Source organism: Lonchura striata, chromosome 7, assembly GCF_050655825.1.
Source record: "Lonchura striata isolate lonStrDom1 chromosome 7, ASM5065582v1, whole genome shotgun sequence".
Taxonomy (NCBI): Eukaryota; Metazoa; Chordata; class Aves; order Passeriformes; family Estrildidae; genus Lonchura; species Lonchura striata.
This window is the reverse complement of record NC_140709.1, coordinates 4010001-4025000: the sequence shown is the minus strand read 5'-3', so window position 1 is coordinate 4025000 and position 15000 is coordinate 4010001. Positions and strand designations below refer to the sequence as shown.

The 15000-nt window shown below is 38.6% G+C and overlaps 1 protein-coding gene across 30 annotated transcripts in view; it reads right to left on the bottom strand.

Annotated features, from left to right (window-relative positions):
- The window catches only part of QTMAN (queuosine-tRNA mannosyltransferase), a 188653-nt gene that overhangs the window by 25741 nt on the left and 147912 nt on the right, over positions 1 to 15000 (bottom strand). For all 30 annotated transcript variants that reach the window (XR_014956468.1, XR_014956466.1, XR_014956467.1 and 27 more), the window contains one exon: positions 2142 to 2251. Coding sequence is in view for 27 of the 30 variants with exons in the window: in XM_077784897.2 (XP_077641023.2) it covers positions 2142 to 2251 (110 nt within the window). In the remaining 3 variants the exon portion in view is untranslated. The remainder of the gene's footprint in view (positions 1 to 2141; positions 2252 to 15000) is intronic.

Genomic DNA, 15000 nt, shown 5'->3' with positions numbered 1-15000 from the left:
CAGCAGGTTGTTTGGGGCAGCATTAGGGTAAGGACAGAGATGCTGGTTCTTGCTACCAGGCTCAGATGTCTGCAGTGGCCTCACCCACAAGCTCCCTGATATCACTGTCTAGCCAAAATTTGATGGACCATAAACACACAAGGAAAGTGCAGCTTACACCACTGGACAGAGGAGCACCAATGAAAGGAAATGGCCTGAAATCTCCAAGTGAAATGGTGCTTGTACGATGTGTGTGACGATCGAAGATGAGACAGACACAACAACTCCACTCATAAGGAGCAACTTCTGGTTATCACTGGGACACTGCCAGCTTTCCCTCCTCACTGCTGAGAAATCCCAAACAAGAGTCAGTCACAGAGCTCTTCACTCTCTTCCCCTGGGGAGGATCTACCCCTCCACAGCACATTTGTCTAAACCCTTAAGTTGTAACTCTTCACTCCTTTAGAGTCCAAAGCCAAACTTTAGCAGGACTGAAAAGTACACATTTCCTAACTTCCTACTGGATATTTGCTTGTGCTTTGAACCAGCAAGCTACTGAGAAATGGGTGTTTCAACTACATGAATTATTGCCGAATTATGAAACATGTTATCCACTTTTTCTGTCACCAACGACTGTAAACATGACATTTACAATAATGAGGGAATTTGGTCCCAAAATTGCAGGGAGCGGAAACGCAGTGCCAACAATTTATTTTTTTAAAAAAAAGGACCTGCAAAAACCTTACTAACTAGATTTTCAGTAAAGTATGTGCAACAGGTTTTATTGGTGCTTGTTAGCAATGACCTGCATATGTCATTTGTATGAGTATGGCCCTATCAGATCCATGGTGATTGAGACACATTTCACCACGCTGCCCCTTCTATAGACTCTATTTATACACGAGGATGAATGAATTGACAAGACAAGAGGTGCGGCATATAGATTTGATATACTGGCATAAATTTAGGATGATCTACATTATTCATAAGTACTGAAGCCACAAATGAGATATGTAACAACATCCAAAATGAGTGTCAATAGAATCTGTTCCCGCAGCGCACCATCGTATATTCCTATCTGTCACATATTCCTTAGAAATTTCTCCTTCTAAGAAATCTGGTGTGCTCAGTCTGGAAAGCAACGTTGCCTTGGGATCTGTGATAAGGCTTGCCTGGAAGAATAGGCTTTCAGAAAACTGTCTAAAAAGGAAGTGGACAGAAAACACGAAGAATTTCCTGCTACCGAATTATTGCCTCTTTTTCCAACACAGCTGTGTCTCAGTAGGGGACCCAAAAGTTATTTGGATCAGAGCAACTTCTTGGTGTCTTAAAAACAGCAAAATCAAAACTAAACCAATTGAAATATCACCAGTCCAGCAGGCAACAGATATGACAGAACTGACAAATAAACTAATCCCAGTCTATTTTTACAGACTGATGAGGCTGAGGGATGCAAGTCTACACTTTGGAAAACACATATGAGCTAAAACATCACATATTTTGACACTCACTTGTCATTACTGTACATTTTTAAAAGATTTAATTTATTACAAGTGCACACAGTACAGGATTTGATTATTCTCTTTATTGCCATAATATCTCAGACACAAAACTGTGTGCCTGAATAAAATCTATTTATTTTCCAGACAGGTGAAACTGTTCAATGAGTTGTGGTTCTGCAGAAGCCAAGAAATGGAAGGACTGTCCAAAAGAGTGGTATAAAAATATTAAAGATTAATGACCATTTTCATGCCAGATACAAACCAGAAGCTCTCCACAGCAGTCCTTAACCTCACATTTGAGAGGGAACTAAGTGTTTTTACCTGCTAAAATCTCAGTCTGGATTTCATGAGTGACCTTGACCTGAAAGATTTTGCTTCCTATCTGAACCATGCAATCACCCACACCTATCTCTCTGTTTAAATAAATACAGAAGTGTTACTGAACCACAAGTCATAAATAAGGTCTTGCCCTGCCAAGTAAAATAAAAAATGCTTACTGTCTTTAATAATTTTAATTTTACAATGTATCAATAGTATTTAGTTTCACAACTAGGAAAATTTTAAGCACATTCTTTAAGATAAAAAATACAAAAATGAAAACTACTTCTGGAATTATCTACTTTATGGTAACCTTATAGTAAAGAAAAAAAGGAAAGGTACCTGGAATTTCACTGAAAGTCTCTCCAAGGACAGACACATGGAAAGGCAGATCTTGCTCTTTCAGCTTCATCAGGACTTTAAAGAAAGTTTCAGGATCTTTGTCATGTTCCCTTAAAACAAACAGAAATCATCTCAGCATTGTCTACATTTAGTTGTGAAATTATGGGAGGTTTTTTATTTATCAGAATGCCACTCCTCTAAAATTGTACTTTTGGAGACTAAATTTATTCAAATAATTTCCCTCTTTGCTTCTCCTGCATGGCTGAACATTTTCCTCAGTGCAGCACTTGGGGGTCTAAACTCAGTTTCATCAGTTTCTTCTCTATCTCTTCCCTGTCCTCAAACAATGCATTTACTCTTCAAATTATTAGCTTTGAAAGTGAGAAGGACTGAGCACCTACCTGAAGGCAAAGTCAGTTTATAAAATGGGTAGGAAAAAAAAAAGTTGTTGTTTTTTTTTTTTTTTCCCTATCCAAAAAAACATGTATATGACTTCCATTACAATTATTTTTCTTTCAGGAGAAACAGGTTAAACAAAAACTCCTCCTAAACCTACAGGATTTCTCAAATGGGAATTTTAGGAATTCACGCTATACTCATTAAAAGCTTTCAATCCATTCGGTGCTTTAGGTAAAGAAAGGAATAAACTACCACAAGGCATTTTCTACCTTTAGATTTTTAAGGAGTTAACTGTAAATTAAAACAGAATATAAGAAACTTGTAGTTATTTGTAATTTCAGTTCAAGATAATATTAAAGGTTTGTATGGGCCTGACACTCAATGACAGGAAACACAAGTTAGGTTATGTAAAAATAAATTAACCCCCCAATTTTCCAACCTATCTTCTTTACTAGCACAGAATGAAAGGTTCAAAAGGTACCACAAGTGATTTAAAATTCCCAAATTCCTTAAGTTATATTAAAAATGGAATGAGATAATTTCCTCACTCTAAGGTGAATATTATATCTTGCATTTAATTACTCTGCTTTAAATTATTGTATTTCAACAGATGTGCACCATATGCCTTTAAAATATTTTGGTTTTATTTATTATTTAGAAAATTCCACCGTTTTCCTTCCTGTATTAAGGAAAAAATCTATATCTCAGCTGTCCTAGTGTCTTTCTTCACAGAGTAATTTTGTAGAATGAAATCTGTAGGTCTCACACTAGTATATGAAAAATTAATAATTATATCATTCAGGAAATCTGAAGCCAAATGGCATCTGCAGCTCTGCACGTGTTAATTTCTCATTCAGTCAATATTTTTGGTTTAGGGAATTAAAATAAATTAATCTTATAATCAATGTGACTTCCCTAGGCTGAGAAACCTCCAGGAATTGTGGACTTTTCAGAATTAGTCACATTTTCTTAAAATAACGCCAGACAATAATCGCTTTTAGAAGTCCTCCATTGTTTTGTTCCCAATAATAAGGAGGAATGCAACTGCATAAGCCTTGTAATTTGTTTCACATCTGTGAACCAGGAGTTTTCACAGCAATTCCAGCAACACAAGCACTGGTTTGGAGGGTGGATTTCTCCCAGTTGCAAAGATCTCAGATCTTTGACTATTAGTTTGCTGCATCCTCATGCTTAAAAGAGCCACCTGTTTCTGGTAGGTAACTTCTGTGCAGAAACTTTTGCCAGTATTCAGTTCCCTCCAAATGCCCAGCTCGAAGAGCCAACACGGGATCGCATGGATTCAGATTTAGCTGGAAAAGAACATCCCCGTTACGAATGCTTGCAAGGAAAAGTTCTACGCTGCTGGGAGTTGGTGTAATTCATGACAGAGTGTCCCCTGAGCCTCAGTTTCCCCTGGACAGGCTTTTGTGAGCAATGCCACGAGCCCACCCCGGCTCAGCTCATCCCGGCGGACCGGCGCGTCCCCGCGCGCGGAGCCGACAGACTCGACAGCCACGACGCCGACAGGGATCTTTCCAAGCTCTTCACAGCCCTGCTATCAGCTTTGCAGTCACAAAAAGTCCTTCCAGCAAAGGATATGCTTTCCCTCTTGCTTTCCAGAAGAGACCAGGGGTCCCAGAGGCAGCCAAAAGTGGAGGATGCTGTTGGAGCCACATTGTCAAGGAGCTGGCAGGAGAACACGGAGCCTTACAGCTCGGCGAAGCCACATAAGCTGCACATATTTAGGAAAACTGATAGGAATTGGAAGTTGCAGCTTTGTTTAATAGGTGGGGAAGAACAGAAGGAAAATTTGGCACCCAGAAGGAATACTGAAAGGGGAAACGTTTCCTCTGCACTGGAGCCTCTCTTGCGGGTTTTCTGATGTAGGTGATCCTCCTTCCACCCCCAGTATAAAATGTTTCCCTTTTAGGTGACACTCCCAGATTTTAATGACATGTTTTGTAAATCTTGTAGCTTTTCTATTTGGGAGCTCACTTATCTGAAGTGACTTTATCAGTTCCTGTGACTTCTTCACAAGCATTTTATTTTCAGTTAAGACCTCCAGAAACCTCCAGGACCATGCACCTACAGGCTGCAGTGTATTATTATTATTGCAGAATACTGTAGGTATTAGCTGCCCCTGGTAGAAACAAATAAACAGTACAAGACCACCTCTTTGCTGCATCAAAAAGGAGAGAGCTCTGTTTCTTGGCTGACATGGAAAAAATCATATACAATCCAGTCTGCCTTACTCAGCAACAACTGCTAAACACACCAGATTGCCATAGCAGTGATCGTGGAAAAAGATGAACACAATATGGAATGTCTGTTCTGTAAAGATCTGCTCAAAATGATGTGCACTTTTGGCTGCATCTGTTGCATTTTTGAGCTTTATTAAACAGTATTAATTATATATACTCCATTTCCTGAAGAAGAACTGCAAAACCGTATAAAAGCCTGATATTAAAATGCAAACTTTTCTTTTAAGATATTATGTTTGAGGAAAAATCAATATAATGCGACTCCAGGGTCTGGCTTTGTTGTTTAGTTGAGGTATTTGAAATGCTTTTGTATTTTCACTTGATTCGATATGCATCTGGTAAAGGAAAAATAAGAACTAGGCATGGTATGAATATGCTCTAAATTTCATTCTAAGAACATGAAAACATTAGAATGACCAAATTATAGCTGGAATGCCACAAAACAGGCACAGACACCACACCTGTGCTCAGATTGAGAGCCCTGCCTTGGAAACATTCAATCTCCATATTCAAATACTACACAGCTCTTGTTATCCAGGATTTTTTTATTATTGACTGTAACCCACAATTTAAGAGAGACATCTGAAGTCTCTCCTAGGAACTGGCTGAGGTTTAGTGATCTGGCTAGGGGGACATGGCCCAGGGTTCATCCTGATTTAGTGACTTCTCTTTGTAATCTGATATAAAACTTTGAGAAGTGTCCTTGAACAGGGAATGGGAGTGTTGTGGGAGCAGCACCACCACTACTGAGCCTCTATTATTATCTCTGCCTCAGATTTTCTGCTCATAAAATGGGTGTGACAATATTATTTTTTCACCACAGAAGGATGCTGTCAGGATTAATTGATGACTTGACATCCCACTTTTCAGCCTAAAGTAATTTTAAAAAGCAACGTCAGAACGCTATGATGATGCTCCTCTATACAATCAAAGGCAACATTCTCCAAAACACCCTTCTGCTCTTCAGGGATTTTGGGAATTCAGCCTGAGACCTCGAGCCTTACCCATTGCTGGGACTGGAAGCAGAGTACATGGAGAGCACCTAAACTGGTGTTATCCTCACCCACATCCCTAACCAGTGATGTGAGACACATTCTTAAAAAAAAAAAAGAAAAAATTAAATAGCAGAACTTGGCCCTTTACATTATTCAATGAATATTCATCTCTTGAATTTGGGTGAAATTCAGTAAGAGACCCATATGGTCTTCTCTGACTTTAATTTTTTAAGTATATGTAAACTTATCCTGCATGGTGATAATCACAGTTATTTAGTATTTGGAGAAAGGCACATATAGCAATGCAATTAGGGAGTGGAAGAGTTGTGGAAAAGCAGAACTTGCTCAAAGGGGGAAAATAAATGCAGTTGATTAAAAATACATATTAAAAGCTGGGGTTAATACATTTATCAGTTAAAAAAAAAAGTGCAAATCCAGGGGAAAAAGTCTTAATATTTGAGAAAATATTCTATAAATACCATGTAATGCTTGTGAAAGCCACAGCCCTGTGGTGACATCTCTGTGAATGACAGAATCATTTGTGCTGGAAAGGACTTTGAAGACCATTGAGTCCCACCATTAAGGTGCTACACATTCTGAAAAAGCTACAAAAGCAATATTAAAAGGGTTGATCTTAATCTTAAAACATTTTAGCATGGGAGATTTTCAGCGGGAGAGAATCCCTAATTGTGCAGGCACAATTTGTATATCACTTTGTACAGTGCCTGAAATCCAAGGAGCTCCTACTGGCTGCAGCTCCTTCTGTCTCCCCTAAAATCACCTTCACATAAGAAGGGCAAAGGTGGGAAATGGCACAAAATCCTCAGAAGTTGAAGCAGCATTTTCATTTTATATTTTTTAAAATTTGTTAGGACATATAGCAAGAGGTAAAAGATGGATTTCTGCCTGCCTACAATGAATGCTAGAAAATAGCTGATAAAACTGGTCACTGAAGAATCACTCATTATTGATGAAGCTGGGCAGCAATCGTGGAGAACAAGAACTGGAGAGCCAAGAGATCCTGGGAGAAAAGAAGGGAACAGGGGACATCAGCCAGCATGGCTGGAGCAGAGCACAGGGAATGTGTGAGGGGCTGGGCAAGTCCATGAGCACAGAATCAATAATTAAAAATAAAGGAAATGAGGTTTCCAAGGTACAGACCTTGACATGGATGACATTGACCCTTTTGTTTTGGGAAAGTGAAGTAATTAGGAGCAAGTCTGGCATCAAACATGACAGAGGTACTGGGCAAAGCAAATCAAAGAGTAAGGAAAACACAAGAAGAGAAAACAAATATAGTGAAAACTAAAAAAGTATGGCATATCAAACACAGGGAGGAGAAGGATAAATACAGGCTAAGTAGAAGACCTACACACACCCTACAGAACTAAAGCCAAGGCTTCACTTCATCCAAACCTAATCTAAAGAATAACATCAGGGATTTTTCCCTCCATTATACTATGCACTGTATTACACTTTGATATTTCACATTAAATCTTGAGCTCAGAGAAATTTGAATACAGGTTTATTATAATCAAATAATGTTAGAAAGTAGAAATGTGGCCATAAAAGATAAACCTCACCTTGAAAACAGAGAATTACAGAATTGCAGAATTTTGGTCTTTCCCTGACACTGATTTCCCACAAGACCGCTATGCCCAGGTTTCCCCATTTGCAAGATATGGTCTTAGAGGAGCTTTCATTTACAAAAATATGGTGAAAATCGCAGTCAGTAAATACTTTAGGAGAATAATATTCTTCTTAAAGAAGAGGACTCATGTTACAAGCCTATTCAATACATGAAATGTAATACATTCCAGTAATTATTTTCACAGAGGACAGAAGACTCTCCTAAATCAAATGACTTTAATATACATTTTCTATGTTAAGATTATGAGAGGAAAAGAAGAGGACAAAAAAAAATTAAAATTCTAATACCAAATTCTGGTAACAGTGCTTATGATAAACGCAAAAAACGAAATGTTACTGTCAAAAAGCACAATTAGAAAAGAAACACGGAAAAAAGAAATAACTATGAAAATGCAAACATGAAGGAAAAGTTAATTGCTTTCCATTTATTCAATTTATCACAGTATTTTTCTATCTTTTTACATTTCCAAGATGAGTCTGAGGTAGACTGTAAATATGTAGTTAAGTCCAGTGAGTTTTCTTTTTCAGCTGATCTGCTCTACAAAATGTCTTTGCTATAATTGTGCCTCTAAACATTGTCTGGCATCATCAGCATCAAAAGTTACCACAATATTTAATACCCCCTCAGTTCACAGAAAATGGAGTCAAGTAGAAGAAAATATTTCTGCATGAAAAAGAACCCTACAGAATAAATTTTAGCTGGCAATTTGTAGGTCCTACAAGCAAAAAAAAAAAAAGTCCTGATCCTTGCCTGTGCTTTCAGAACACCTCTGCAAGCCAAGGAATTAAAAAAATAGCACTAGAGAGGCAAAAAGCAGCCAAACAGTACTGGCAAATACAGTGTTTTATTTTCTATTAGAGCCCATGACGTATTTACAGTGAGGAGTGTGTATTTTACCCTCTGATTTGTTCAAATTGCTGGCCTGAGAAAAATGGGTGGCATTTTGCTTTACGCTGGAAAAGCATTTTCTCCTATCTCCTGTTATCTACAAGAGATTCATAAAAAAAGAAACAAGAAAGAACCTTGGGAGTTTATTGTTTAGATTCTTCTTCTCCCCTCACAACTCATGAAGAAAAAACTCAAAATAAAATATTGCATGTCCCCTAACCAAAGAAATCTCAGGATCAGCATCAGTCATGGAGCCTCCTGCTTATTTCCTAAAGGGAGATTAAGCTTTGAAGACAAAGACCATCATTTGGTCTCAGTTACCTTGGTGTAAAAATCAATGCACTTTCATTCCAGTGCTTTTCATTTCTTTTACTCCAGCTTGGCCAGTCAGGCTGTTCCACGATTCAGATAAAAAAAAAAATCCAAACCAAACCAAAACAAAAAAACCCCACAACACTTTATTTCAATTTGCAACAAAACCCTGCAAGTGCTACGGACTACCCCAAAGAGTTTATTAAAAAAAAAATAACTTCCTTTAGTACTCCAAGGGTAATAGAACAAAAGGTTTTACTGTTGTTGGGAGGTCATAAAATATCTGAGTGACCCTGGCAGCCCTGATACACAACATATTCTACTGCAATTCAAATATAAAGAACTATAAAAGATCATGTCATGTCAATCATAAGATGGTTACAAATATGGTAATAAGTGGATAACAGTTTACTAAAGTAGTTCCTTGAAAGAACAGAAAATGTACATAAATATAAATTTATATATAAAGTACTACATAAAAACTACATTATTACATTATTACATTACATTACATTACATTATTACAGATTTTCCTGGGAATGGTGATCCCACCATACAGGACCCTCTCTGATTTCCATGATGGATTCACACAACCAAGCTACAACTACTTAAAGCTCCACCAGATGCCCTGCTTGGGTCAAAAAGCACATCCTGCTCTTTACTGAGTAATACCCTGAGAGGAATTAGCTCAGGTGCCCGAGATAACTCATCCTTTTGGGATCTCCAAGGAAGAAGCTTCCAACCAGGAACTTTCTTGGCACCAAGGCCTGCAACTCATTATTGAACAAGATTAGAGTAACTCCAAATCTCACTGCTTTCAGAATGAGGAATCAACTCAGTGCATTGAGTTAGGTTTGTACAAACAAAGCTGAGAAAAAACAGCAATTAGAAGACACAGGGAGGGGGGAAAAAACATGAAAATATGGAGAAAAGGAGAGCAGGGAGGAGAAGAAGGCAACGAGACTTGAACACTTGTGTGGCAGTAAGAAGAGGAAACTAATTAAAAACAGCTTTGATGGAAGACATATAACCCTCCTATTATTGGTGAAAATAAGGAAGAATATTAGTTCACTTACTTATGAAATATTTGATTTTTTTCTCTTGAAGGTTATTCCCATACTTTGGTCCAGGGTGCTGTGACTTACAAAGGGGGCTGGTGGCACCATCTGCTAAATTTTCTGGGGACTTTGTATTACGAAACCTCTTCTCTCTTTGCCTACGATGTTTCCCAAAACTGAGACTTATCTTGGACTATAATCTAGAAAAATACCATCCAAAGTTTTTCAGAACTTATGAAGAACAAGATGAAGAAAAAGCACAAACACAACATTACTTAGTAAAACTGCAAACTGCATCTTGGGTATGTTGTGGAAGGTTCCTTGCAGAGACAGGGATGGAGACAGAGAGAGGCTGAGGAACTAGAGAAGAGTGAGATGCAAATTTGCTGCACAAGACTATGTGTGAGGAGATGCCCAGGGAACTGAGCCTGGCAAAGACAGAAGGATGAGGTTTGAAAGGCCAAAACCAGATTGGGTGAATGGAGTAGAAAGGATTGCTTTGAGAGGCATAGGTGGAAAAGCCTTGAGAGGACTCCTCAATCCCACTGCTTACATGTGCTTCTGCTCAAAGACTTGGGTTTCACAACTATACAGGAGGAAAAAAAATCCATCATAAAATGAATTTCTCATCCTGGGAAAAGGGAGAGCCCAGCTCACTGGAGCTGTTAGGGCAATCTGTGACGCATCTGTTCCAAGCCTAAATATTCTTCAACTGTCCAGGTGATGCAGTTGCAGTCTTACATTAACTCAAAATCAGTTTTTCAACCGTGGCTAAAGCATTTATTTTAACAGGCTCTGGAGGATGGCACTGAAGTGGCTGCTTTGTGAGCATCTGGATAGGACAGAGGGAATCACAGCATCATAGAATCATGGGATGGTTTGGGTGGGCAGGGACTTTAAAGCTCATCTTGTCCCAACACCCCTGCCATGGGCAGGGACACCTTCCACAAGACCATGTTGCTCCAAATCCAATCCAAGCTGGACTTGAAGGAAAGTTTCTCTATGTGATATTCTGCGTTTCCAGCAGAATCTCGATATTTTTCAGCATTTTTATTATATTTAAGAAAGTGTAAAACCATCTCATGCAAATGAAAAATACTCATGGGGCTTTAATATTGCTTTTGTTACAGGGAACAAGGTTCTTCACACCTGATACAATGGTGCACAATCTGCAGCAGGTAAGTTGCTGTTTCAGCCTTGACTTCAGAGGAAAGGAAAAAGGTTTTACACCAAATTGGTCTAAACACAATAAGAAGCAGAATTGGGCCACAGAGCTTAAATACAGAAAAGAAAGTAGAGTGCTTAGTAGAAGTGAAAGAACCAAGTATATTTGGGGAAGCAGTGAGTAAAAAAATAAGTTTCATTTTAATACAATTCTTTTTCAGCCTATTAAGTTCTTCAGTATCAGAATGAAGCCTGCTAAAAGTTAGTAAATAAAGACTTTCAGGAGAGCCTTATTAAATCACTTATGACTTATCAAGTTAAAACTCCCACTCAGATACCTTAATAAAACTTTCAGAGAATATATTTAATTTTCCTGGAAATCAGAAGCCAATTACTAACTACAGTAGTTACTGTTGGCTACGCCACTGATCAGCTTCCTGTAAATAGAATATTTGCCAACAACTTGAATTAGTTCTCTAAAGTTTCGGTTTCTGAAGGTCAAATAACTATGTAACTGCTTAATAAAGAAGCAAAGAAGTACCTCTAAATATCTCCAAGCTCTGATGGGCTTATATTCTGCTCCTTAGGTGAGGTATTAGCAAAGCTTATTTATTTTCATTTCCAAGGCTTTTATTTGCTCATTCCCTTGTGGTAAAGCTGATTTCCATGATGATTCCCTTCTTAATTTTAATACCCTTTTTACTCATCATATAGACATAAGAATTTTCCATAAAATAATGAAACCCTTCCAAAGGAAATGAAGACAACTAGGAGAGGAAAGTAAACTACAGCTTACTTCTTTTTTTTTTTTTCCTTTCCAAATTAATTGATCCACTGTCATATGCCTATATGAAAGATTTTTTTTAATGAAAGGAAAATAAGGTTAATTAACATAAAAACCCTCACTCCTTGAGATGTTGAATTTTGTATTTTATCCATGCTGCCTTAAGTGCCTTGATTTCCCAGTAATGACCTAGTTCTCCTAATGAGTAACATTAACCCCTGGCTGTAGCTGTCCAGGACTTAATTGTCAACTGGAGCTGAAATAGGAGAGTTTGCCGATCAGCAGGTATGTGGTATATTAACTCATGTCATTTCAGACCCTAATAAATAAATCTGTTGCTAAGGCAACAGGAACATCAGCTGTATCACTTTTTTTCTTCCCCCCTCCCTTTTTAAAGGAAACTGCTTTTCACACTGAGCTTTTAAAAAAAGGAAATTAACTACATGTAACCATAATTAGAAGAAACATCGTTTCTCATCTCAGAAACATATCTACATTAATGAAAAAAGGCATTCAAAAAAGAAGGCTGCTTTCTACTGTGACCAGGGTAACTGAAATTATTTCCCTTGACTGAGGGAATGAGATTTGAAGGATACATTTGAGTGGGAAGAGATCACAAAATATCTCAGTTCTTTTTATTTCTGAGATAGTTCCCCTCTCCTTTTGTACACTCCTGATGCCAGTGGAGGAAATGTTGCTTCAACGATTAATCAGGAGTCCAGGCAATTGAAACCAGGGGAGAAAAACACAACTCAAACCCAAACACCTTCAGTCCTCTGTGGAACTTTCTGTGAGATGGGAAAACATACAATCTTTTTGGAAAGCTAAAAGGTCAGAGATTCACAGAATCATTTAGGTCTAAAAAGCCCTCAAAAGTCATTGAGTCCAATTGTTCCCCCAGCACTGTCAAAGCCATCACTAACCCATGTCCCCAAGCTTTTAAATCCTTCCAGGGATGGGGACTCCACCACTACCCTGGGCAGCCTCTGCCAGAGCCTGACATCCCTTTAGGTGAGGAATTTTTTTCCTAATATCCAACCTAATACTCCCTGGAACAACTTAAGGCCATTTCCTCTTGTGGTGTCTCAGTGCCTCACAGATGAATCTCACAGCCCTCACTTAATTCCTGCCACTCCATCTCAGCATGAAGGGATTGTCTTAAAATTTTCAAAACTGTAGTTTTTTGTTCAGTTTGTGATACAGGATGGTATTTCTGAGTCTCTAGTTACCCACATCTCAACCAAAGAGCAAGTACGAAGGAAATTAAGAGATGTTCACAAGCCCTGTTACTGCTCTTGGAACACTTACTTGAGGCTCTGCCTATACTATAAACACAACAAACTACTCAAAATTCTATCTGGCTTCTCAGGTGAAGAATGCAAAGGTAACACAGAGCATCTTTTTTTGCAAGTATCAAAATCAGTGATGTTTGGTCCTCTGGACTATAATCTGCCTATAGCCCTTTGAGAAAACATGCTGTAAGAAAGAGGGAGAAATTGATGCTGAGATTTCCACTATAGCAGAACTTCCACACCTTCAGCACATACTGGACTTCTCTACAAGCTCTTTTCTTAATCAAGGAAAAACATATCTTCCACTGGAAGGGCTCAGTGCCTCAAATTCCCTTGCTGCAGGAAGACAATTCAAGATTAGGCATCACTGAAAGAACAAAGAATGAAAACTTTCAATCTGTCTTTCCATTTAAGGCTGAATTTCTCTAATTATTTCATTGACTTTCTTATTTGTTACTTGTTTGAGTCACCATCCCTGGAGGGATTTAAAAGCCATGTGGATCTGGCACCAGGGGACATGGGTGAGTGGTGGGCGAGGCAGTGCTGAGGGAATGGTTGGGCACAATGATCCTCAAGAGGTCTTTTCCAACCTCAATCATCCTGTGACTCCAGTATCTGCTCCCAAACTTAGCCCCAGCTTGCAAGAATGTGAAGTTAGACTACTTTCACATGTGCAAGAGGAGGAAAAGGTGTCAACTTCTACATGAATGTCTCCACATGTCCATGGCAGAGGTTCATCCACCACGTGCCATCAGCACTGCTGCCCTGGTGAGTGCTGGGAGTACCTGATGGCTTTCCTTAGACACTGCTAAAAAGTTCCCGTTTTTAATTTGTTATTTTACATCCTGTGGGCTTTTTATCCTATCTGGTACCTTCTAGTTAACACTGCACAAACACTTGTATTTTAAGCCTTTGTCTTTAGTCTGCCTTATTTATTCACCACCTACTTGTTCTCTGCAGGCTGTTCACAATGCTGAGGATGCCTGTTGAGCCTAATGGCATCTCTGGTACTCAAAATGCGATTTCTAGATGGATTTCTTTCCTGTTTTGCTGTCTTGCCACACCTGCATCTTGATGGGGTAAGATTTGGTCCAAAATATTCAACAGCACGAGGAAAATATGAGTCACTATATTCTCAAGTGTCTGTATAGGAAATAGTTTTCAATTGAGAGCTCAAGCAGTGACTATACAAATCTTGTATTGTGCTGCCAAAAGGAACAAGTTACTTTTCAATATATGTGTGTTTAATATATATGCATATAAAATATGTTATCTATTAATTATCTACTATAATATATACATTATATATGTATAAAATAAATACAAAATATTATTAAAAATCCCTTTCCAGGCTCCTCTCCCTCGCAGCAAAGGACTCATGCTTGGCTCACTGATGAAGAATTGCCCCATCACAGAAGGCACAACACCTACTTCTTGTCCCCATCTGGGACAAGCCCTTTCCAAGCACTTGCTCCTGAGTGAAGAGGACCAGGACCTCACACTGGACAGCCACATGTTGGTACAGCACAGCCTGTCCTCCATGCACTCATTTCTTCATGACATTCTACATTAAAACCAGATAACTGGGCACAAAATTATCTCTGAACACACCGGTTTCCCTTAGACCAGAAATCTTCAGATAGTTTTTGCAATCTAGATTTGGGTTGTTTTTTTTTTTTCTTCTGAATTTACTCATCATGACTTCCAACACTGTTCCTCCTGCTCCTCTATCTCCTGCCCCATATCCTTCCTCACGCTCTTGTCACACACTGGAAGGTTTGACATGAGATAATGGCCTTATCTGATCTTCCATGTGAACTGACAGCAGCTATTTGTTTGCATGTGTGTGTAAATTCTTGCAGATTCCCTGTGCGATCTTTTATCACACCCGTGCAATTAGGGGAAGAAGAATTGATTTGTGACAACTTTCTCTTATTAAATCTTTAGCTGCTTAGATGATACAGAACACATAGGGAAAAAGAAAAATCATAAGGTTTGGGTGAATGAGAGGGAATAATGGATGTATAAATCTTGGTGGATAGTTTTGGGGGAGAG